This window comes from Gavia stellata, unplaced genomic scaffold (genome assembly GCF_030936135.1).
Source record: "Gavia stellata isolate bGavSte3 unplaced genomic scaffold, bGavSte3.hap2 HAP2_SCAFFOLD_146, whole genome shotgun sequence".
NCBI classification, from domain to species: domain Eukaryota; kingdom Metazoa; phylum Chordata; class Aves; order Gaviiformes; family Gaviidae; genus Gavia; species Gavia stellata.
In genome coordinates, this window is record NW_026776880.1 from 61785 (window position 1) to 86200 (window position 24416).

Consider the following 24416-nt stretch of genomic DNA (forward strand, 5'->3'; position numbering starts at 1 on the left):
GCTGACAGGCTGCCGCCAGCTCCGCTGATTGGCTCAGCCACGGCCAATGGCGTGGCTGTTGTTGGGTGGGCACAGGCAGCCCGGGCTCCTCGCCGAGCTGCCCCGTGCCTGCTGCCCCGCTGTGCTGCAGCGCAGTGCTCAGCCGGCCGGGACGCCGGGCCTGGGGGAGAGGGCCTTCGAGCAGGGCCCTTCGAGCAGGGCCCTTCGAGCAGGGCCCTTGCACCGGGGGCTGTTCGCTCCGCAGCACGAGGCGCGTGCACAGCTCTGCCCTCCCTGTCCCTGAGTGCTCTCAGGGCTCTGGGCCTGCTCGGGGAGGGGAGAGGGAGCGGGGCAGGAGGGGCGCTCCCTTGGATCTGCTCTGGCGTGGTCAGTCTCTCCAGAAAAGCAGGTGTGCCTGTGCTGCCAGCCACAGCCCTGGGCAGGAGGAGCTGCGTGATGGGAGCCTCTCGCATCGGCCAGGCCGGCACCTGGCAGGAGGCAGGGCTCTGCGCTGAGCCCAGGGCCTTCCTCAGGCCTCGCCTTCCTCTGGGCAATGAGGAGGAGAGACACCCCGTCCTGGCGCGGCCCAGGACATCCTCCTGTGGCCAGAGGGAAGGACAGAGCCCCCGTCGCTCTCCCCGCGGGGACTGGCCGCTGTCCTCCGCTTCTGTTCCCGAAGCTCCCCCGTGCTGGCAGGCCCCACAGAACTTCAGGGCCAAGCAAATGCCGGAGCGCTGGGGGCTCCTGGGGCTCAGGGCAGGTTTGGGCATCTCCGAAGCCAAGGTGCGGCTGCCCCTTTGCTTCTGCGGATGCAGTTACTTGCTGCCCCCTTAGTGGTCAAAACTGCTTCTCTTCATGGCACACGGACTGGACAGAAGCCACTTCCCTGTTAGTCTGAGAGGACTTCAGGGAAACGAGGAAGGCAAAGCATGCACGCATGTATGAGGACAATGAAAAGGAGCTGCGTCAAGGTTTTTCTGCTGTTCCAGATCTGAACTCAGACATTTGTGTGCATCCCAGCACCAAGTCAGGTTTTCTCCCTCCAAGCTGCACAGCTTTTCGCCAGCGAAAGTGAGTTGGGCTGAGATGGTCTTTGGGATAACTCGGCTCCTTTCTTTTTTAATTGGGTGCCTACACTTCCCTTTTTTTCAGCAATTTCTTTCTCTCTCCCCCCCTTCCCCCCCTTCAGTTCCACCCTCTTTCAAAGGTAATTATGATTTGACTTTCTGGACAGATCATCGCATAGGCAGACACAAGATATAAGTATAGGCTGGTCTATACCTTCAGAGCTGTAGGCTGAGCTATTCTACTCTACCTTTGAAGGCTAGATAGGTATGGGCTATGGGTAGAGTTACTCTTTGCCAGTTGTTATTTCTTTTGGGGTCCTGTGACAGTGATGGTAAGGTCATCAGCCTGCAGCTCACTGAAAGAATTTTTATGGCGAATGCTGTTCTGTGTGTTTCATTTTCAATAATCATTGCATTGAGCTAGAATTATTTCTATGCCATTAGGTGATGGGAATCTTCTTGCACTCGTCTTCTGTTTCTGGATCGCGTCCTGACAGCCATTGTCATTCAAAGCTTTCCTGTCTGTTCCTGAGAGGAGTGATGGCCACAACATGGAACAACTCCTGTGAGTAATGGCTTCACCAGTAGGCTTGGATTTAGTGAATCCCCATGGACAAAGGGATGTAGCAGGTGCTCCATCCAAGAATTTTGATGTGCTGACACTCTAGTGTGAATGTGGAGGTGTTTCTTCCTCCTCCTCCTCTTCCTTTTCCTCCTCCTCCGCTGGTTCTTCGTCATCATCATCGTCCTCCTCCTCCCATTCCTCTTACTCCTGTTCTTCCTCCTCCTCCTCCTTCCTCCTCCTCCATCCTTCTCCCTGCTTCTATTACCTTCTGTTTTTCTTCCTCCTCTTCCTGTTATGCAGTTATGCTGTTAACACTCCTCTTCCTTACCCTCATCCTCCTGTTCCTTCTGTTCTTTTTCTTCATTTTCTTCCTCTTATTCCTCCTCCTCTCTTCCTCTTTCTCTTCCGCCTCATCCTCCTATCCCCCCTCCTACTTTTTCTTCCTTCACCTTCTCCTCCTCTTCTTCTTATTGCTGTTCCTTTTCCTATTTCTTCTCCTCCTGTTCCTCCTCCACCACCTCGTCTTCCTCCGCTTGCTCATTTCTCATTTTTCTCCTCCTCCGCCACGTTCTGTTCCTTTTCATCCTCATCCTATTTTTTCCTCCTCCTTATCCTCATCTTCCTTCTTGTGTTCCTCCTTCTCTTTCTCCTTCAACTTTTCTTGCATTTTCTCTTCATCCATTTCCTTTTGTTTCTCCTCATCCTTTCCTTGCATTTTCTCCTGGCCAATTGTATGAGGTTCCACAAGGCCAAGTGCTGGGTCCTGCACTCAGGTTGTAACAACCCCATGCAACGCTCCAGGCTTGGGGAAGAGTGGCTGGAAAGCTGCCTGGCAGAAAAGGACCTGGGGGTGTTGGTCGACAGCCGGCTGAATATGAGCCAGCAGTGTGCCCAGGTGGCCAAGAAGGCCAATGGCATCCTGGCTTGTATCAGAAATGGTGTGGCCAGCAGGAGTAGGGAGGTGATCATGCCCCTGTACTCAGCGCTGGTGAGGCCGCACCTCAAATGCTGTGTTCAGTTTTGGGCCCCTCACTACAAGAAGGACATTGAGGTGCTGGAGCGTGTCCAGAGAAGGGCGACGAAGCTGGTGAGGGGTCTGGAGCACAAGTCTTGTGAGGAGCGGCTGAGGGAACTGGGGTTGTTTCGCCTGGAGAAGAGGAGGCTGAGGGGAGACCTCATCGCTCTCCACAACTACCTGAAAGGGGGTTATGGTGAAGTGGGTCTTGGTCTCTTCTCCCATGTAACTAGCGATAGAATGAGAGGAAATGGCCTCAAGCTGCGCCAGGGGAGGTTTATACTGGAAAGCACAGGAGGTGTAAGTCTTTACAGACTATTTTTTCTCCTTCACATATTCCCTTTAAATCATCTCTTCAACTCTTCCCAATAAGTATGTAGCTTTTGAAGATAACAGCTTTATAACAGATTTGAAGAGGTGCTTTTCTCCAAAGCTTTTCTGCTGTTATCTACATTAGGAAAAATGTCTTTACTGTGAGAATGGTGACACACTGGAATAAACTGCCCAGGGAAGTGGTGGAGTCACCCTCACTGGAGGTGTTCAAGGAACGTGTGGAGGTGGCATTGCGGGACATGGCTTAGTGGGCATGGCGGTGTGTGATGTGTGTTGGGTTTTTTTGTTTGTTTGTTTTTCTTTTTGTTGATGGTTGGACTTGATGATCTTACAGGTCTTTTCCAACCTTGGTGATTCTGTGATTCTGTGTGTGTGTGTGATTTGTTGCTCCTGTAATAAAAGAGTAAGCAAGTGTACCTAATTCCTCCTAACATGGGCATGACCAGGGTTCCCCCCACAGCCAAGGCCTAAAACTCACCACGGGGCGAAAGTGCGGGTGGACGGAGGAGTGGGTGGGTGCAGAGGCCGGACGGGCGTGGAGGCAGAAGGGGTCTCCAGCAGAAGCTGAGGGATGACTTTTTCCTGCTGTTGCAGCCACCTTTCTCCAGGAGCGGTCCGGGTCCTGGAAAGGCTGGAGCTGCATCAAGCAGGCTGGGACATATTCAAGCACGTCACTGAGACCAACAGGCAGCAGCAAGAGCTGCAGAGGCAGCTGCCCTGGTAAGTACCTCCAAACAGGGAAGGTGCTTCCCTTGGCTGCAGGGCCAGCCCGGGGCGGGGAAGAGGGGACTTCTCTGACACTCCACGAGAGACAGAAGCAGGTTTTAGAGCCTGGCGTTGGACTGGAGCTCCCTGACGAGGGAGAGGGGCTTGCTGGGCACCTGAATTGGCTTTTTGTGGGGGACCTGGCTGGAGAGAGAGGGACCCCTCTGATGGCTGGCTCTGCCCTTTCCAACCCAGAGTCTGTCCTCCCTTTGCAGAGGCCTGGCACCAAGACGCCTTGCCCCGAGGGGGGAATACCTGTTTGGGACAGCCAAGGTCTCGCCCCACCTGACTCAGCCCCAGGCTGATCCGCTGCACCGAAGGCAGAAGGGGCAGTATGGAAGAGGAGCAACACAGTAACTGAGCACTTGGGAACCTACTTGCAGAAGCCCCTCGCCGCTCCCGGCCCACCCGTGCGTAACCACACAGCATCACGCTGCGCCCCTGAAAGTAGGGCTGGGGCAGGGGAGGGCACCGGCCCGACCTGGACCCTCTCCACAGGCCACTTCTCCGCAGGCTGAGGGTGAGGCCACTTCTCCACAGGCTGAGGGCCGCCCCCCCACACCTGGGGGCTCCTACGCCTCAGCAGGAGCTGACGGCCGCAACCCCAGGCCCCCGCAGTCAGTGGCTCGGCCTGGTGCTGGTGTTACAGAACATCCCGAAACGCAGGGTCAAAGTAGTGTAAAAGGAATGGAAATAATGTGAAGAAGATACTTTGTAATGCGTGCACCTGGTATGTAGACATAAAATTACAGTTAAAAACTGTCTCCACTAACTAACGGTGAGGATTACCACAAGGTCAAAGTCTAGGAAAACAGAAGAGTGCGAAAACTGTTTTAAGGCTGACCTGCCTCATTGTCATGTGAAACCCACACGTCCTAGCTAGAAAACGCCCCCAACCCAAATAAGCCCCCTCCCCTCTGGGCATGCGTAGGGAATTGGAACTGTATCTGTAAGATGAAGTAAGAAAGGTACTAACCAATAGTTAGTTAAGGGGTAGGAGCAGTAGGCGTAACTAACTTTGTCACCTGTTTTAAATCCCTGTCATGATTTCAGCCCGGGGTGCATGCTGGCTGGAGAGATCCCCCACGCACCCGGCACCGAATGCAGTAATGCCTGCTCTTTAATAGACCAGTGTGAAGGGGTTTCATTCCCGATTTCGGTGACACTGGCACTGAGGGAGGGAGCAGGAGGGCGCCCGACCGGGGCCGGGCTGCAGCAGGGCTGGGCTGGGCACCCTCCGCCTGTTCGTGCTGCGAGGCCTCAGGGCGAGGGCCCGCGCCTTCCCCTGAGAAGGCCCAGCACGGCCCGCAGGGCGGGATGGGCCAGGAGCAGCTGTGCCGCGAGGGCCCAGACAGGCTGGGCTGGGGCCCCCCATCAGTGCTGATGTTCTGGGCTGAAAATGGGAAAATGGGGAAAAACTTTGCCGTGCGTGTTTACTGGAGGCTTGTGGCCTGATGCTCTCAGGCCCTGGGTGCCAGCGAGGCTTTCCAGATGGCTGAGTAACGCCGTGCGGCTGTGAGCGGTGGCACAAACTGCTCCGGTGGCCTCGGGTCCCTGGAGGGGGACGTGGATCGGGGACGGGGCTGGGAAGGGCTCTCGGGAGAAGGTCCTTGCTAGAACTGTTCGAGGACCATGAGTGAGTTCAAGTGATGGAGAATGGGGAAATCCTGCATTTCGGGGCCTGTGGGGATCCGCAGGGTGCTGCGTGTCTGGTCCCCGCCCCGCGGCGTGTCCCCAGCACGTGTCCCTGTGTCACAGCAGCCCTCTGTGAGGCGCCGCGCCCTGCAGTGGTGTCACAGTGGGCAGGCTCTATATCTTCCCAAGGGGCTGGTTCTGCCCCAGTTTCTCATGGCGTTCGCAGGAGGAGGACCCAGAGAGAGCAGTGCGTCCATCTGGGGGATCCTGCTGCCCTGAGGAGGATGAGAGCACTCAGAGGTGAGGCGGTGGTGGGGGGCTGGGGGCTGCTGCCTGCTGGGGGCTGCGTCCCCGTCACCTCTCATCCTGCTGCCAGGCACCTCCGAGAGGGCTCTGGCTCCATCCTCTCCCTGCCCTCCGTGGGGCAGCTGGGGACTGCTCAAAGACGACCTGGCCCGGCCAACTCTTGGTGGGGCTGCCCAGCCCCAGCCCTCCCAGCACCTCCTTGCAGGGTCCCATGTCCATGTCCCGCCCAGCTCGGGGCCCCCGTGCTGGACTCGCTCTAGCACATTGCTGCCATTCTGTCACTGGGGAGCCCAGAATGGATCCAGTCCCCCAGTGTGGTATTCCCAGTGCGGTCTTCCCAGTGCCGCAGTGAGGGGAAGACTCCCTTCCCTCGTCCCACTGACTGCCCTCTTGCCAGTACAGCCCAGCACGGGCTGTTAGTGCTGGGAGAGGCTGGGAAGATCCTCTCCCCTCCCTGGTGCAAAGCCCTGCAGCCAGCAAAACCATTTCTTTCTTTTCTTCCAGCTCTCTGCCCGTGCTTTGGTTCTCAGTCCAGACCTGCACATCCTGAGGATGGAGGCAGGGCAAAGAAGGCTGTCCCTGAAGCCGTCACTACCTTTGTGGCTAGCGGGGCTTCTCTGCTAAAGCGGCTGCAAGACCATGAGGTGAGACAAGGGGGCTCGAGGGCTCCCCTCCAAGCCCTTGACTTCCCCAGGTGCCGTGGCAGAGGGGGATCTCGCCTGATGGCACCTCTGCCCTCCTGCAGGCGCTTCGTCCCCAAGCGCCGATCCTGCCGCTCCAGCTGGACTAATGCCACTGCTCCCTCCCTCCTTTCCCTGGGAGCTTGCAGTGCTCTCCTGGACAAGGCAAAGCCTCTGGCATAAATCCCAGCATCTCTCCAGCACCTTTGCCCAAGCGCTCAAGGCCCCACTTTAGCTTTGGTTCCAGAACTGTCCCAGCGCCTGGGCTCCTGCCTGTGCGAGGGGAGCGACACTGTGCCCCAAGGTGCAGGGAGTTCATGGCTCCCCCTCCTCAGGGACTGGTCTCATTCCCACATCTTCCTCTTCCTCGCCTGGCACTGTCCGTCTGACCTCCACCATCCCCCATCCTCAGGACCGACTTCCTAGGCTCCCGCATGGCCCTTTACCCTGGTGGAATCAACCTCCCTGTCTGGCTCTCTGGTAGTGTTAGAGGTGCTGTGGAAGATCTTGCCGTTCCCCATGGCTGTCTTGACCGATGCCTGCAGCTCGTACCTCGTGCCCATGGCAGAGAGATGATTTGGGGGGCAGTAGGTCTCTCTCGTGGGTCCCTGGCAATGAGGGCAAAGCAAGTCCCATCACTCCTATGTGTGGTCTGTCCCCAGGGTGACCGAGTGGAGACATACCGGGAGCTGGAGAGCTTCTTGCAAGGAGACGATGGCAGTTTGCAGAGCGGTGTCGTGAACCGCCTGATAGCAGAGGTGTCCAGTGACATGCGAGCAGCCCAGGTGAGCTTGTTCTCTTTCAAGGCCGCCAAAGCAGCCTGCCTCTGGCCCTGGTTTTTGGGGAAATCCAGAGCAGCACAGAGATGTTCCTCAACTATTCAGACCCAGTGGAGGTCCGAAGGGGACTCCTCCTTATAGGGAATTTGAAGAGGAGATGCAGAGAGTAGTGCAGAGAGGTGGACGCGGGGCTGTTTCTAACTGAGCGAGAGCTGGGTTCAAGCTCACTTGAGGAACAGCCCTGGGAACCCAGCAGCCCCGTGGAGAGGCCCCAGGGGGTCCTTGAGTCTGTGACAGTTTGTTCCTGGCATCTCTGCAGAGAGGGAGAGAAGGCAGCAGCACAGGGCTGTGCTAGGGAAAAGCCTCCCGCGTCTCACTGGGGAGCTGCTCGCCTACCCCAGGGTACAAGAGGCAGCAGGCGCCCGGCCTGAGCAAACTGCCCCGAGGGGTCTTGCAGGGGAGACAGGGGCGTTCAGCCTGTCCGAGTGCCTCAGCCTTTTTCTCGGGAGTGTTTAACTTGTGGCACTTTTTCAGGGTGTGACAGATGATGTGAAGATGGCTGCTAGCGACGTCCTGGTGGCTCTGGCCCGCTCCCGCTTCCACTTTGTCATGTCTGAGCTCCAGAGCCACCTGAAGGCCATGGGGAAGGTCCCTGATGAGATCGTGCTCCTCACCTTGGGCAAAATGGCCCGCAGCTACGGTACGGCACCCTGGGCCTCTTGGTTTGGGTAGGGGTCTGTGATAACGGGGAGAAAGCACCCTCCCCCTTCCTGAAGGCTCTGTGTTGAACTGGGGGGCTATGAAGTCGCCATGCCTCCTTGCTCTGTGCCAGGGCTGGCCGGCAGCTCTGCCTTACTAGCCCAGTCCTGGTTCCTGGAGGGTGGGAACCCACTGGAGACAAACCTGCAGGGTCTCTGCCCCGCACTGTCCTCCCCATTTCCCTAAAGGGCTTTCCTGTGTCCCCCTTGGGGAAGGCAGCCCTCCCCACACCCTCTGGCATGTCCCACATGGCCCAGCAGCCCCAGCCTTGCCAGGGATCGACCCCAGTCTCCCGTGTCTCTCACTGACCCTCTCGGTCCCTCTGTCCCTGCCTTCTCTGCAGCCCTGCGGTGCATCCCCTTCGTGGGAATGACGCTGCTTGCCCTGCGTGCCATGCTGAGCCGGGTGGGGAGTGGCCGGATCCTGCGCGCCGTCTGCAGTGGTGAGTGTCGGCTCCTTAGCTGGGGTCCCAGGGTCAGGGGCTGGGGTGGCCGTTGATGCCTCCATGTGATCTCAGAGGGAACATGGCAGGTGTCAGCCCACAGTGAGGTCAGGCCTTGGCGATCCCAAACCGCTGTGAGTGTGCAGAAGGAGCGGGAGAAGCCCCGGAGGTTTCTGTGGGTAGGACGTGACGGTGCTGCACAGGGGAACTCCTGGGTCCCTTCCCATGGCTTCTGTTCCCCTGTTTCCCCTGGGAAATACTGGAGGGGAACAGGCCATTGAGGAGGAAAAGGATGGGGAGGAGGAGAGAAACAGTGGGGTGTTTGAAACCAGACACCTCAAGGGCACAGCTTGGCCTCAGATGCAGATCTGGTCCTGGGCTGAGCCCTGCCGAGCCTGGGACCATCCTTAGAGCAGGCTTGGGTGAGGGTGCAAGGTACCGTCCCTGCTGCAGACTCTCACGTGCTGCCCTTCCCTTTCTCCTGGTGCAGTTCTGGAGCAATGGTCAAAAGGGGTCAATACATACTTCAGCAGCCGGGAGCAATGCCCCTTCCCTCGCAATGTGGAAGCGCAGCTCTGTGAAGACATTTACCCAGTCTTCCGTTACGCGCTGGTAAATTGGCTGGGCTGCGAGGAAGAAGAGGTAAGAAGTGCTGCTTTCCACGCCTGGGGCCACAGCGGGGATGTCCACGTTGGTGGGTCTGTCTGTGGCTGGTGGGGTGTGAGCAGAAGGGCGAGGGGAGGGAGCGGTCTGAATGAGAAAGCATCCCAGGCCGGGAGCCTGCTGTCACTGTGCCTGGGGCTGGAGGCTCTCTGGCAGGAAGCAGCTGAGTCCTGGGGCCTTTCTGCAGGGAGGGCTGGGGTGCGAGCGTGGGGAACTGCTCTCTCTCCTCTGGAGTGAGCCCTTCTGCTGCAGGGCAGAAGGGAAAGGGAAACCCCTCCCAGTGGGAAGGGCAGACTGGTGTGCAGGCGATGCTGAGTGCTAGGCAGACCTTCAGCCCTCCAAGCAGAGCCTCTCCCTTCCCTCTTCAGGACAAGCAGGCTGTGCTCAGGGCGGTGGCTGCCATGATGGAGGTCCTGCTGCGTGAGGAGCAGCACCGCGAGCATGCCTGGGAGCAGCTCCTCTGGCTGCTGCACCAATCTGAGGAGGTCCGAGACACCTCCCGGGTCAACAAGGTGAGGTGTTGCGCAGGGCCCGGCGTGGCTGCTGGGGTGGGTCTGCGCGAGTGCCACGAGGCACTGGGGAGCTGTGGGGTGCCAGGAGGAGCTGGGAAGGCCTTAGAGAAGGAACAGGGAGGGGGAGAGCAGAGGAGGCTTGAGACTTCCCCACACTCTTTGGGCAAGAAAAGAGAAATGCGGGGAGGGGCCAGAAGGGAGGCAAGAGTCCCTGGGGCTCGTCTTCTCAGGAAGGGAGGCATTGCCATCTCTGTAGGGCTCTGTGTGTGGGAAGAGCTTTGCCCTAATGCCCAGCGCTATGTCCAGTCCTGTCCAGTGAGGGCTGAGGTCTGATGAGTGGGAAGTGCCGGGAAACGGAGTTGTCAACAGCGGGCTCTGTTCAGAGGAAAGAGACCCTGCCGATGCTGCTCTGAGGGGAGGGCAAACAAGAAGCCCCATCCAGGAGGGTTTGTGGTTTTCCCTGGGAGCTGCTGTTAGGGACTCCCCTTCTCCCAGATGTGCCTTTAGGTAGCTTTAGCCTCCTCTTCCTCCCCCGTTGTCTCACAGACCTTCCTGCAGGCCAGGAACATGGCAGGATTTGTGAGACAGGTGCCACGTAGGTTCCTTAAGGCTGCAGGAGGCCTGATCCTGGCTGTTCGGAATGGGCCTGAGGGGCAGCCCTGTTCCCACAGTGATTTCCCTCTCAGCCAAGTCGCAGCAGGACTCTGGGAGAGGAGGGCAGAGAGCACCCTTTCTTTTCAGTCCCCCTCAATGCTGATGCAGATTTCTTTAAAACAGACCTTGTTCCCACAGCTCCCTGACGTGACCAAAGAGCCTGGCCTGGCCCCTAAGGCAGAACTTCCCCGCTGCATCGCGCTGCAGGGTAAGGAGAGGAGACTGGGCGATCCCCCGTCGTGCTGTGGCGGCTCTCTCCCTGTCCTCGGCAGTCAGAGGCAGCTGCCTGCTAGTGCAGAATGCGATTTCTTCCCTGCAGCACGAATATGCCCTGAGGAGACGGGCATGTTTCTGCACTCCCCGGAGAGCGGTGGGAGCAAGGCCGGTCGCGTGGCAGCCCTGGGCCTGCTGGGAGCGCTGGCCCACTCTGACGGTCAGTGCCATGGGCAGGGACAGAAGGCAGGGGTTGGGGCTGCTGGGCTGAGAGCAGGAACGGGCTGAAAGCGGTGCACCTGCACCCAAAAGGAGCTGCAAAGAGCGGGTCCCCCAGCCGAGCTGATGCCCTGCGACAGGGCTCGAGCTCTCCTCCGGCAGTTAGAAATGGTGGCACACCAGGGATGATGCTCCAAGCTCAGTAACACGGGCAGGCTGGTGGGTGGGCGGGTGGGCTGGTGCACAGGAGCTGCTTGTACCCAAGTCATTTCTCACGTGCTCTGTGTTACCATATTACCATAGCTTTCAGTCCCTATAAAACAGCTGTGCCTCTGGAAATGGAGTCGCTCTGGCTATGCCGCTGCCTCCTGTGAAGTCAGAGTCAGGCCCCGCTTTTCTGTCCCGTTGGTGTGCGAAAAACTTGGAAGCTTCTGCCATTGGGGCTCTGCCTCAATGCACACCTCTCCATATCTCTTCCAGCACCTGCAGTGAAAGAGAAGCTGCCCCAGGTGATGGAGGCCATGGGGTCAGTGTGCAACGACCCCAGTGCCCAGGTGAGCTGGTTTGGGAAGGGACAGTGCCACCAGGGGAGGCAGAGGAAGCCTTTCCCTCAGGGCAGAGCTGGGGTGCCTGGGGAAGTGCCGGCACATTGCCCAGGCAGTGGGTGATGGCTCGTCCCCGGGGAGAGCTGGCAGAGTGGAGCGGGGAGGTCGCTGTGCTCTGTGGGGCAAATGCCCGTCCAGCCTGGTGCTAAAGCCCAGCCCTGATGGCAGGAGCGAAAGCTTCTGCCATGCGCTTGTCATCTCTCCGCAAGCCACAAAGGCTGCCCCCAAGCAAAGGTGGCTTCCCTTTGGGTTTTGAACAGGAGGACCGTAACCACACTCTCCCCTGGCAGGTGCGGAGGGCAGTTCTGGAGTTCATCCGGGAGCTGCTCAGCTCCGGCTCCCAGAGCTGCTGGGCATGGGATGTGGTGGGGCACATCTTCAGCGAGTTCAGCCGGACCTCAGGCAGACTGGTAAGGGCAGAGCAGGACACCTGGGGCTTCCAGCAGTGCCTGGCTTGCACTGAGAGCTTCTGCAGGCATCCTTGAGCATGGAGAGCTCCACGCTGCAGGGCCATCAGCGCCGGCGCTGCCATTGGAATGACCTGCAAATGGCTGTTCCTCGTGTGTGTGTGTGCTGATGTTGGTGGAGACGTCAGTGAATGATGAGGGTTTGCACCCGGGCGTGCCACCTGGGACTGTGGGTCTGCCTGCGCACCCCACAGGCTGAGCTGTGCCCACAGACACCTTCAGCAAAGCTGCCTTGCAAAGGGAGGGGTCTTCTAGGGACAGGACATCCTCCATCCTTAAGTGCTCACAGACAATCAGCAAAACACAGCCACTGCAGCCAGATGGGCCTGGCTAGAGGATCTTTCTGTGGTGTTCTCATACTCTGGCCCTCCAAAGCATGCCCTGCCCATCCAATAGCAGTCTGGGGACCCGCATCCCTTCTGGCAAGGGGACAGGCCGTCTGGCAGTCCCTTTGGTGAGTGTTTCCAGCTGGGTGCCCAGGAGATGAAGGATGGGCATGGCTGAGCCTTTTGCTGACTTGCTGAGGATCTTCCCTCTGGCTAGAGCCTCCCTCCAACCAGGGGATCTGTGGGTGTTGCTTTGCTCCAGGGCTCGGGGAGGCTCTGCTTTGGGAGCAGGGCAAAGGAAAGAGCCAGCTTCTCCTCCACATCTGTCGGGCTGGGCGTGCTGCTGCCAGGGCTGGCATCGAGCACAGCCCTGCTGAAGGGCACGTTCCTCACCATGGCACGCCAGCAGCATTTGGGCCCTGGGGGACCGTGCAGACAAGCAGTGTCTCTTTCTGCTCCCAGGCTTCCTAGTCCTTCCCAGGGTCTGGGAAGTGGTTCCCGAGCTGGGTCTGGCCATTTTTGTCCTCCTTCAGGAGGTCAGTGGTCCTGGGAGGTTGGCGCAGGAGCACTGGTGAGGCCATGCCTGAGCCTTGTCGGTCGGGAGCTGAGAGTAACAGGGGTTTTGCCAACTCTGTCTTACAGGTGGCAGGAGGCCTTTTTGCCTGGGTAACACCGGAGGAAGGAGCTCTTCGAGCCCTGTGTGTGGATATCCTGGGCTCGCTGGACGTCTCTCTGAGAGGGATGACCAAAGTAAGTCACCCTGTGCCCTGCTGCTGTGGCCACTTCTTGCCTTCAGGACATTTTTCTTCATGCTTCCCCATGCTGTGAACCTCTTCCCTCACATGTGCTGAAGCACACAAGGCTCAGGGAACCGCAGACTGTCACTTTTGTCTTTGAGCTGAATAGAAATGCTGATGTGGTTAATTGCCCGGTTCTTCTCTGCAGCTCCTGTGGCCGAGGTTGCTGCAGTACGTAGTGCCAGCCCAGTACAGCGGCATGCTGATCCCACTCTCCCGCTGTCTCCGAGCCCTAGTTGAGAGACGGGAGAGCGCAGGGTGTGAAGAAGACGAGGAGGAGCCTGACGCCGTGGACTCCCAGGAGCGAGGTAGAAGCTAATGGGTTCAGCCAGGGGCTTGGCCAGTCTGTGTCTACATGCACCGTGCCAGCCCTCAGCAGAAGCCTGGGAGAACCAAAGGGCGGAGCCAGGCTCTGCTGCTGGGCACGAGGGGCTCTGCCCTGCATTGCCCCTTGCCCAGCGCAGAGGCCTGCCTCTCCTGCTCGCAGCACTCTCCTGGCGAGCCGGGGCTTGTTCCTGGCCATGCTGGAGCTGCCTTCGTCCCGTGCTGGGCAGCCCTGGGGATTTCTCCCGGGTCAGCGCCGTGGCAGCACAGCTGCTCTCAGCCCTCAGCCCTGTGCAGGGCATCGGAGGCGCGATGGGCAGGGCACGGAGGGGGCTTGTTGGCTCACCCAGCCTTTCTTCCTCCCCACAGCCCGGCTGCCGGCTCCCCAGGCCCTGCTGGCTCGACTGCTGGTGAGTAGTGGGGCCCGGGGGAAAGAGCTTTTCTGGCCAGGGGTGGTGGGGGAGCCCAGGGCAGAGATGCTGTTGAGGCCCGTGCCGGGATCCCCCAAGGAGGAGGCAGTGTGCCTGAGACTGCCTGGGCCTGTCCGGTATCCCACTCCTTTCTTGGGGCTAGCAGCACCCCGGGTGCAGGAGCGGCATCGAGCTCCCTCCCTCCCTCCCGGGAAAAACTGCAGCTCTGGTGGCAGGAGTGACCCTTCTCTCCTGCCCTCGCCTAGGTGGTGGCAGCAGCTCCTCACAAGAGCGGCGAACGTGCAGTCGCTGCCTTGCAGCTGCTGCAGGCCCTGCATGGCAGGATACACCGAGCCTTGGGGGTGGTGTGGACTACCGAGATCCCCCTCCTGCTGCAGTACTTGGAAGGTAAAGTGCGGGTGGGGAGGGAGAGGCTGGGGGGAGGGAAGGGGGTCAGGAAAATGCAGCTTCCCAGCGTGACGGAGGAGAATTGTCCCCAGTTCCCCAGCACTTGCTCTGCAGCCTTTCCCCTTCCAGGGAGCCAAAGCTGAGGCTGGGGGCAGCCGTCCCCCAGTGTCGATTTGGCCCAGGGGATGGATGGGGCTGTTGATGTCCTTTTGGAGGGCAGGTCTTGGCGGCACCCCCATGTCCTGGCCGGGACGGTGTTTGGGGGAGGGACAGGACTGGTGCTCCTGGAGGGGGTGCAGCCCCTGGCTTTGGAGAACAAAGTTGCCAGGCCAGGCCAGGTTTGCAGCAGCTGTCCTTGGCAATAGCCTGGGAGAAGAGCTGCAAATCAGTGGCCCTGACAAATGTTCCTGGGATCCCTCCTGTGTCTTTGGCCTCACAAGGGCTTTGGTGTAGGTGCTTGTAGGCCCTTTCTAGCCTGATGGCCTGGGAATGTTGGGAGGTCTGACCGCAGAGGAGACCACAGGGCTCGTCTTTGGTGTGAGCTTAAATAGCAGCGAGGGCTTTTGCTTCCTCTTGCTTTCTAGGGAAAACCAAGAGGTGCCTGGACTCTGCAGAGTGGGAGCATTGTGTGCTCAAGGTACAGCATCCTTGGGGGGTGTCACAAATAGAGGGGGAGAAGAGGGAACAGACAAAGTTGTGGGAGGAAGCTCGGGGCTGCCTGTGTAGGCAGCAGGAGGTGGGGGCACCTCCTGAGTGCCCTGTGCCTCCCCCCGCAGTAGGTGCCTGCCCACTCAGAGGAGCTGCTGTCTGCGCACGTGCCACGGCTGATGGCTAATGCCCTCTATCGCTGTGGCACATGCCTTAGCACTGCCTCCTCCTCTATGTCTGGCATGCTGGGAGGGTCTCGCCTGAGGTGTTAGGGGAAGAGGGAGGCTGGTGAAAAGAGGGCTGGGTGGGGCAGGGGAAGAGTCTGCCGTTCCCAGTAGCTCCCCCCAGCAGTGTCCCGGGACATGCGAGCGTAGAAAGCATCCTGGCCAAGGGCAGGGGAACACTCGCTTCCTCTCTGTTCCCCACAGTTCCTGCGAGCGTCGCTGGAGCCCATCGAGGACAGGGCCTGGACCATGGGCCTGAGCCAGGAGCTGAGCCAGCAGCTGGGCAGCTCTGCCCCCGGCTCCTGGGAGAAGGTGTGTCTCCTGCCCCGCGCCAGGGCTGGGGCTCTGCCCACGCAGGCGGTTTTCATTGCTTCCCCTTCTCTTGCCCCCAAAATGCGCCTCCCTGGGCTACTCCAGTGGCTGGCTACCACCAGGGGTGGTCGGGTCTGTCTGGGGCCAGACCTTTCCTGACAGGTCGGGCCGTGACCACATCTCGGACGTGGCCTCTTCTCTTGCAGCTTTTCCTGTACAAGGCCCTTGGGACAGTGCTGGCAGCTTGTCAGGATCTCAGACACGTCCAAGGGCAGGTGCTGAGGTTCCTGCAGGAGACAAACCCTGTGCAGCTGTCTGAAGCCCAGGTGAGGTGATGTTCATGTCCTGCGCATCCCCTGCCTGTTCCTGGGGGAGAGGCAGGGCTGCTCCAGACCTCGATTTCCCCCATGCTGCCATTTCCCCCTTGCCGCAATGTCCTGCCTGGCCGTTGTTGCTGGCCATGGCCGAGTGCCTGGGCTGGAGCCAACTCCCTGTTTCTCTGTGGTTGCAGGGAATGATTTCTGTTGTGTCCCACACGGCTGAGAGCCACTTCCATCTGGTCTTGGACACGGTGAACATGTTCTCCAGGGCTTTCACCAGAGGCTGGTTTTATCAGACTTCCATGGGCTGGAAGGTAAAGGAGCCAGGGTTTCCCTGTTTGGCTTTCCTTTTTTGGCCTTCTTTCACTTCTACACCTGCAGCAGCCAAGTTGTGGCAGCTGCCTTGAGATAAGCATTCGTGTAAGAGCTAGCCGAGACCTCTGTTTCAGAGGGGACGTCCTGGCATTGGGGCCCCTGAGGTGTCTTTGGAGAGGAGGGGGTTTGACACCGGGTGGATCAGAGCCACCCAGCTGGGGCAGCTGCAGCGGTTGCTTGCTTGCAGCCATCTTGCCCCTGACTTAACTTCAGCAGGAGCTGGCGACAAGGGGGTGGGCACGGTGTGACACTCTGACCCTTCCCCAAAGCTGAGGGCCAAGAGCAGGAGCCTGGTGAAGTCTCGCTGGCTCTGCTCCCCACCTGGGGGCTGTGGGGAAGCCTTTCAGGGCAGGGCAGGGCCCTACAGAGAGAGCGGTGCAGCCTGGCCTGGGGAGGTGAGCAGAGTGGGCTCATCTGCACCCCTGACGAGCACGGGCTGCGTGTCTGAGCAGGACCGTGACAGGCTCTGTCAGATACCTTTCCACAGAAAGGTTCCAGGCAGCTCCCCGACCTCTCAAATCAGTGGTAAAAGAGCCAGCAGTGTGTGCGATGCTGGCTGCCCCTCGTCCCCATCCCCATGCGAGATCCCAAGCTGTGGGATGGGAACAACTTCTGGCCTTGGAACTCGCAGCTCGAGGAGTGGCTTGGGGAGCTGCTGGGAGGTGCCCAGGGAAACAAGGAGCTGGTGAGGGTGCGGGGCAGGGCCTGCCGCAGGAGCCTGCCAGAGTCCCGGGGCTGACCTCTCAGGGCATCTCTGTTGACACAGGTCCAGCAGTGGCAGAAGATGGAGAGCGCCCAGGCCATTCGTGCTGCTCTGATGCGCACCTACAGCGGCATTGCACTGCGTGCCCCCAAGGAGCAGCTGCTCACCCGCGTGGATAAAGAAATCGTGGGCAACATCCTGCGGCTCTCCAGAGCTAAACAGAGGGTAGGAGCATGGGGCACACAGGGCAGGGATGCCTGGGTGTCCCAGCTCCAGCCCCTTGGGGCTGGGGTGCACTGAGGTGGACAGTCCCTTTCTAAAGATCTCCCAAGGAAGGGTTTGTCCTCAACATCCAGATCCAGCCCCCCATGGGTTTCCCCTGCCCATGCTCTTCTTCCACCTCTCAGCCCTTCAAAGAGTTGAAGGGGTGCTTTGCTCTCTTTGGCCTCAGGACTTGCAGCTCAAGCTCGCCCTGGTGCAGAGCATCACCGAGGTCAGCTGTGCCATCCAGGCTGTGGGCAACTGCGGCAGCTTTGAGCTGTCCTTAAAGCAGGAGGCAACGTGGACCTTGCTGGTGAGTGCCTGTAGCCGGGGCGGTCGCACGGGGGAGTTTTGGGCTGTGCCATCGGACTCCTTACCCCAGAGGCACGATGGTCTCTGGGCTTCACGTGAGCTCCTGGAGCTGTGTCCGGAGCTGGTGGGGCTCTTGAGTGCTGGTGCTGGGTGGCTGTGGTTGGGGAGCAGGGGCCCTCCTGCGGTGCCTTTGGGGATGTGTGGGGGTGACGGGGCAGTGTCTGCCCAGGCCTGGCAGCAGAACGTGTCCCCAGGGGAGGCGGGAGGGCCGTCCCGTGCCCCTGCCAACTCTGTGCTTCTCTCTCTGGGACTTGCAGGACTGGATCAAGGGGGAGCCCTGGGACTCCCTGGTGTATGGAGTGTTCCAGGCCCTGGAGGAGTTGAGGTGAGATCTGTTCCCCGGGCTGTGGGGACTCCCAGTGTGCCCCATCCCAGCTGGCTGGGGCAGCCCCAGTGGCCTTGAGCATGGGGCCGGGAGCTGCTGGGGCTGTGGAGTGGGAGGGTGTCCCCCATGTCGGGTGTCTCCCACAGGAAGGGAGCCCCCGGGATTCCTTAACCTGGGGGCAGGGGTTTGCCTGCTGCCTGGGAGGAGGCAGGAATTGCTGGCGCTGAAGGCAGTGCTCGCTGGCATGGGCGGGGGTGTTGGATTTGGGGCCCTCGATTAGGAGGAACCCAGGTGTGGTTTGAGCCACTCTGGAGATAGTAAATCTCCTTTGTGTTTTCTCTTCCTTTTTCCTCTGGCCAGCAAGCTGAGGCCACCTCTGAGGCGGGAGGAAAATCACAAGCTGCTGGCAGTGTGCTGCCAGACTGTCTTGTCCTGTCCTTCCAAGGAGCGGATGAAAAAGGGCAGGAAGACAGTGAGGGCAGCTGTGAACATGCAGGTACCCGCTGGCCAGTGCCTGCCCACCCCTGGGTCAGGATCCCACCTCAGTGCACCCCGGCAGCCCCCATGATGCAGAACCTCAGCTCTGCTTTCCTGCTTTCAGCTCCTGCACAGGAGATGTGTGGAAGATCTGGGCCATCTCCTAGAAACCTTTCTGGAGGCAGAGGTGACCTCTGCCTGCTTTGATGACGTGGTCCATGTGAGTAGCCGTGCGGCAAGAGGGAAAGTGTTGCAGGGGCAGAGAGTGGAGGCCTTAGAGGGTGTTAGGAGGTGGATACCTTTCCTGCGGGAACGTGGGGCTTTGGCTCCTTGCTCTGAGGCTGTGCATCTGGCCGGGGCCAGGGGCTGAGCTGGGGGACGGGAGCGCCCGGCCACTGCAGCCTCAGGCCAGGCAGAGCAGTGGGCCCTGTTGGAGGGAAAGCCCAGAGCCAGCCCTGAGCTGGCTGAGAGCAGCCTGGAGGAAGGCTGGAGTGGGGAGATGCTGGCAGGGTAGCAACAGCAGGCTCAGGGCAGAGGCGGCTGGAGGGAGCGAGGCAGTGGAGGCAGCAGTGCCAGTGCTCGGTGGGGCACTGGGAAGGGGCCAGAGAAGGAGGGAGTTGGAGAGGGATCTCCGGGAGAGAAAGATGCCTGTTGTGAGAGAGATGCACCCTGCCTCAGGTCCTGAAGGGCTGGCTCACCTCAGCCAAAGAATGGGAGCGGGAGAGAGCCCTGCAGGTTTGTGCCCATGTGCTGGGAGCTTGCAAGGAGCGATTCGAGCTCATGGTGAGTAGAGCCCCCTCGCGTGCCCTGGCGCCCTTTTCCCACCATTCATGGCCCCAGAAGGGAACCCTGCCCAACTGGGTGCTGGGTTTTGGGGCTCCAGGGATTACGGGGCAGCCCTTCTGCCTGCCCCTCTGCCCGGTCGCTGCTCAGGGAGCAGGATGGGCGATAGAAGCGAGCGGGTGCTGGGGCTGCCTGCGACCCTTTTCCTGCTGCTCTCCCCTGCAGAGAGGACGTCCTTGCAAGCGGTTCGGCTCCCTGGTGGGATTGCTGGCAACTCTGACCAGCGACTGCCTGGCCACGTCCCGCCAGAGGGCATGGGTCTGCCTTGGCTACCTTCTCCAAATGCAAGGTAAGGAGAGTGGGCGCTTCCCAGCCTTGCTCAGCCTGATCCTCCCTCCCTTCCCGGCCTGGCACCACTGGGATCCTGCAGGGCCAGGCCCTGTCCCCAGGAGGGAAGCGGGAGGCAACGTGCTTGGCTGGTTTTGTGCCCCCACCCTGTTAGCCCTCTGCCTCCCTGGACATGTCAGGAAGGATCCCTGGGAGAGGGTCGCTGAGTCCCACCTCCGCAGCGCATGTGTGCGGTTGGTCAGGGCCATCCCCCACTGCTGTCTGAGAGCAGGACATTGCCACCAATGCTGGGGACTGTCCCCCTCCATGTCTGCCCCCCTCCATGTTCCAGGAGAGACAGAGGGTGGTCAGACAACTCGCTCGGATGAGGCCCCTGACATTCCAGAGGGTGCCTTCCCCCTTGCTCCCTGCCTTGAGCCTGGAGAGACAGGCAGCTCCCCAGGCAAACTATCCAAACTCATCGCCGCCAGGGAAGAACTCTCCTGCTGAGCACAAGAGAGGAAACCAATTTGCTGCCCAGAGCAAACTGGGCAGGGAAGAGGGATCTGAACTGCAGGCCCGGGGCGTGCCGCAAAGGGTTGTGTTTGAACCGTTTCCTCTTCAGGCAGCAGGGTCTGCCTGTGCTGAGGCAGTCACGGGGAGGTTTCCTGCCTCCCAGAGACAATGGTGGCCTGTGTGGGAACAGGGGACACAGCTGCTGGGATCAGAGGCCAGTAGCTGCTGAAACCCTGAAGCCCCAACAAATGGTTCGAGGAGGAAGAGGGCTCTTTCCAGCCCGGGATTTGTCAGCCATTTATCGGGCTCAGGAAATCCTGCTGCACCGAGTTCAGGAGGGCCCTGGGTTTCCCTGTGGCTTTCACTGCCACCCCCTGGGTTCTCCTTTAGCAGTATCTAGGGCCAGAGGTTGCCTTTCTGTGGGCGTGACTCCCCTTTTCTTCTGGTGTTTGTTCCAGCCAGGACCATGGAGGTGGTGCCTCAGGCAGATGAGATCAGGTGCCTTGGTGAGGAGCTGAACAGCCCAGACACCGTGCAGACCTGCGCCAAAATAGCAAAGGTAACTGGCCCCAAAAGAGCGGGGTGGGGGCCCAGCTCCTGGGCTCCTGCACATCTCCCTGCTCCCCTCCAGCATCCCTCGCTGTGTCCAGAGCAAGCTGTCCAGGATGGCTGTTGTTAGCAAGTAGCAGGAGGCTTTGAGACAAGACTGTCCTTCAGGCATGCTGGAGCAGATACCGTATATGTGTGCGTGTGTGATTGCTCTTGTCAGAATACAAATTTGGTACATAATAAGCAAACAACATGGGGGGCGACACTTCCCAATCGGGTAGCTGCATCAGATGTAAACAGCACTGTATGCATAGCAGGAGGAAAAAGTGATTGCCCCCTGCACGACTGCCGAACTAACAGTTCTGTCAAGTTTCCTTTCCATTCTGAATTGCTGGAGCAGAGCTGTGACGTGGTCTCTCTTGTTCCTGACTTCTCTCCAGGCTGTTTGCAAGTGCATCCCTCCAGCGCAGGCTACGGACTTTCTGACTGCGGTCCTGCCCAGCTTGCTGCACGTCACACCCACGTGTGTGAAGCCACTATGGAAGTGGGTGTTCATCTTCCTGGTGGAATGCAGGAAGGAAATAGTCCAGGAGGTAAAGGCGACCTTTTTCCCATTCGACTTTGTCTTTGCTCCTGTTGGCTGTTTAACGACACCCTGTGCAGTTGGCACAGGCTCAAGAAATGCCACCTGTGTGTCGAGCCAAGGGGCTGCTGAAGGAGTCAGGTGCCCTTGCAGAGGCCCTGCAAGGCGACTTCAGGGTCTCAAAGAGCGTGTTTGGTTTTGCTCTTGCATCACTACACACATGTGGGGAGAGTTCTTCAAGCGTTGGGTGTGAAACGTGCCCGTGTCCTCTGTGTGCACAAGGGCACGCAGCTGCTCGTACGGTTGGGCCCAGGCACATGCAGTGACTGAGTCTGTGCGTGTGAGCGCGTGCATGTGTGCGTACGTGTGCACAGTTGCCAAGAGCACACCCAGCTCCAGACGTGAGCCAGGGCCAGGCAGGGTGGAAGGGGTGAGGTTTCAAGCTAGGTCTGGACTCTGTGTCACGGGAGCAGGCACTGCTCCTGTGCTGAATGACTGTGTCTGGGCCCCGCAGGAGGGGGTAAAGGATGCACCGAGCCCTTCTTTCTCCTCCATTTCCATTCAGGTGCCAAAAATCCTGAAGACCCTTTGCACCTACATGCGGCAGAGCACCCACAGGCCCTTCCTGCTGTGGGCCGTGTTTCTCCTCGCCCACTTTCACCAGGAGCCCGTCATCAGCAGTCTCCTCCGGAAAGGTCTGCCCATGGACAGGTACGTGCACCAGCCACTTCCCCACTGTAGTCAAACAGAGACCCCACAGCTTGCGTGCACTGGGGTGGCCCAGTTAAGAAGCAGGTCTTTTTTCTGCCTGAGCTGTCTTGAGTGTTGCAAGACTGCGTGCTTGTGTCTCTGCCGTGACTGGGGCGTTGTAAGCCCCATTGCAGAGGAGGAGAAGGTTTGAGGGCACTGCAGGACTGCGAAGATACGGGCTCAGGGGTGAACATCTGTTCCCTTGCAGTGACACGGTGGAGCTGTGGAGGAGCCTGGGGAGAAGCACCATTGGGATTCAGGTCCTGAGGTGCTTAGTGGAGAAACTAAACAGAGCACGAAACAACTGCCTGGGGACCAACTCCTCCGCTTGTGAGTGGCACAACCATGAGACTGCTCTGGAGACTTTGATGGTACGTTCAATGGCAGACACGTTTCTGTAGCTTTGCATCTGCTTTGTAACTCCTGCTTCGGAAAAGGGGGAGTCAGGTGCCCTTTGCAGATGCCCCTGGAGACTCCCAGGGCGCTGTGCTGGGCCGGCCTCAAGCAGTGTGGGGAGCTGGGACAGTGTTGTGCTCCTGAGCCACAAGGCTGTCGCAGAAGTGACAATTGCGGACAGTAACCCCCCTGCCCCAGGCAGGCAGGGGAACCAGGCTGGTGGGAAAAGGCCTTGCCTGAAGAGGGGCTTCTTGGTCACGTTTCTCTGCAGATCACCCGTGCCATCTCCGAAGTGGTGCTTGCCCTGAGGAGCACGGAGGAGCTCAGGCAGCTGCTTCCCCACCTCCTTCCCAGCCTCCTGAGGTGGGCCAGTGAAACCCTGGGCGAGGAGAGGCTGCTTTCCCCCCTGGGAGAAGGCGGAAGACAACTGTTCCTCAAGGGCCAGGTGCTTGAGGAGAAGCCGTGCAGGTAAGGAGCCGAAGGGGCAGATGGAGGGGCTGGCTTCGGTTCCCCTCGCCAAGGCACGTGCCTTTGTGGGGTTGAGGGAGGGCTTTGCCTGCCCCGCTTCCTAGATGAGCAAACTGCTCGTCGTGGTTGGGTTTACTTCTGCTCCTTCATGGGGAAACTCCAGCTCCCAGGCAGGAAGGTCTGAGGCAGCTCGTGCTGTGGACGGCTGTCATCTTGCCTTCTGCATACCCTTGCATGCACGATAGCTTTGCACTCCCTCAGCGGACCCCCACCGGGGGGGAGCGTGACTCTTGCGGGCAATGGCATCATTCTTCACAAAATGCTGGTGGGAAGAGGTATTAGGTGTTGCCTTGGTTCTCTAGCATGGAGTCAGTCCAGGGGCGTGGAGTTTCTTCTGCTTCAGTGGGTTTGGGGCATGATGAAAATGCCAGTGTCGTTAGCTGCAGTCTACGAAGCATCATTCCCGGGGTATTTAGCTCTGCTAAAGAGAAATCTTCCCCTAAACTGCAGTGATTTGATCTTTCTTTGGTTTTGTGGTGCTGCTGCTGTTTTGATTTTTTTCTTGTTTTGTTTGCCTGTGTTTTGACTGGGTTTGTGTTTTGTTTCTTTTGCCAGGGTTTTCCTTATGGCTTTAGAGTTGGTGCTAGGCAAATGCATGGCAGAGAAGTGGATGCGGCTGCTCATGAATCGGGCAGCGTGGGCTCTCCTTGAAGACCCCCTGACCCATTCTGATGGGGTGCGTCTCCTGACCAGGTAAGAGTCGCAGGGATGCACATGGCTGCCTCCTGCGGGGCTGTGCCCAGGGAAATGCCTGCAGGACCCTTCCAGCATGCCTGGGAAGCCGTCCTGAGCTGAAGAATAGTATCTGCATTGGTGTACATGAATTTTGGCAACCTGGCCTTCCTGGGTAACTGTGTGTCCCTCGCTTGTGCTCCCTTGCACAGCGTCCTGGTCCATGCTGGGCTTCTATCACCCTGTCTGAAGCAGACCCTCTTCCCATGGCTGGATTCCTGCTCAGTTAAGCTGCGGGTGACAGCTACAGCCTTCTTTGCTGAGGTAAGGCAGGGGGTGGGGAAGGAAGGGTTCAGAGGGTTTTAGTGAGATCCGGCTCCTTGGGACGTCTGTTTTTGTGGGAAGATCCCTGGAGCGGAGCAGACAGGGGAGCGCCTGGCCAGGACCAGGTCCCCACAGCACTGCCTGTGTCCTTCCAGCTCTCTTGGGACTGCAGCACAACAAGGACCCGCGAGTGAAGCAGGCACTAGAGGAGTCTCTGCACGATACCTGTCCCCAGCCAGCACCAAGGAGTTAATTAAATAAAGCTCAGCACAAGATGCCTAAAGGGCAGTGTATCTTTTTTCCACCGATGGCACCCTTGTGCTTGGCGGGACCACATGTGGGTGACACCGAGGCTGGGGGCTGCCAGCTGCATGGCCCCTCCCGGATCTTCATGGGCTGGGCACAACGCAGTCATGCCGGGACAGACCCCAGAGCAGGGGTCTCCCCATGGGGTCCTGGGGCCTTGCCGTGCCCTCCCACTGCCCATGGGGATCCCCTTGCCACCCCTCCCACCACGGCATGACCACCTCTGGCACCAGCAAGGGCTGGTGCAGGGAACAGCCCAGGGAACACCCTGACCATACCACCACAGCAGGCTTTGCCCTCCCCGGTGTCCTGCCATGCTGGGCCCCCCCACAGCACTTGCCCAGGGACACAGTGGGGGGGTATCAGGGGAAAAGGGGGGCACTGGGGGGAGTAGGGGGCACTGGAGGATGGGTGGGGAGAACCAAGGGAGGCACAGCAGTTTAGAGGGGTGTGGTCAGGGGGCAGAAGGGGGGCACTGGGGGACAAGTAGGGAATGTCGGGGGATCTTAAAGGGTCAGCTATGGCTCAGGGGCTGAGCAGAGGGACAGAGTGTAGCAGAGGGCTCTGGCTGGCCCATCGGACCCCTGCCCACTAACACAGGCCCCACTGGTGCTGGTCCCCAGCCCCGGCGGGCCTGGGCACATCTGCGTGGGGCAGGGGCAGCTCCACACAGGGAGCCCACCAGCAGAGATGCAGTTTCATCCCTCAGGCTGCTGGGCACCCTGGCCCCGCTGTGAGCCCA

At 59.5% G+C, this 24416-nt stretch overlaps 1 protein-coding gene across 1 annotated transcript; it reads left to right on the forward strand.

Annotated features, from left to right (window-relative positions):
• Positions 1-6159: 6159 nt before the first annotated feature.
• On the forward strand, positions 6160-23637 carry LOC132321378 (maestro heat-like repeat-containing protein family member 2B; the record flags this gene model as incomplete). Its single annotated transcript, XM_059834882.1, has 33 exons — positions 6160-6309; positions 7008-7130; positions 7659-7824; positions 8227-8325; positions 8816-8967; positions 9357-9500; positions 10278-10362; positions 10474-10587; positions 11067-11140; positions 11482-11601; positions 12627-12734; positions 12930-13089; positions 13475-13515; positions 13782-13923; positions 14508-14560; positions 15000-15107; positions 15314-15433; positions 15619-15741; positions 16569-16730; positions 16957-17079; positions 17396-17463; positions 17824-17959; positions 18065-18160; positions 18619-18723; positions 18949-19072; positions 20025-20125; positions 20556-20708; positions 21264-21409; positions 21657-21819; positions 22116-22312; positions 22928-23065; positions 23257-23368; positions 23524-23637. Coding segments are annotated over 33 exons (3945 nt in total), but the record flags the coding sequence as incomplete, so codon positions are not given.
• Between the last annotated feature and the right edge of the window lie 779 nt (positions 23638-24416).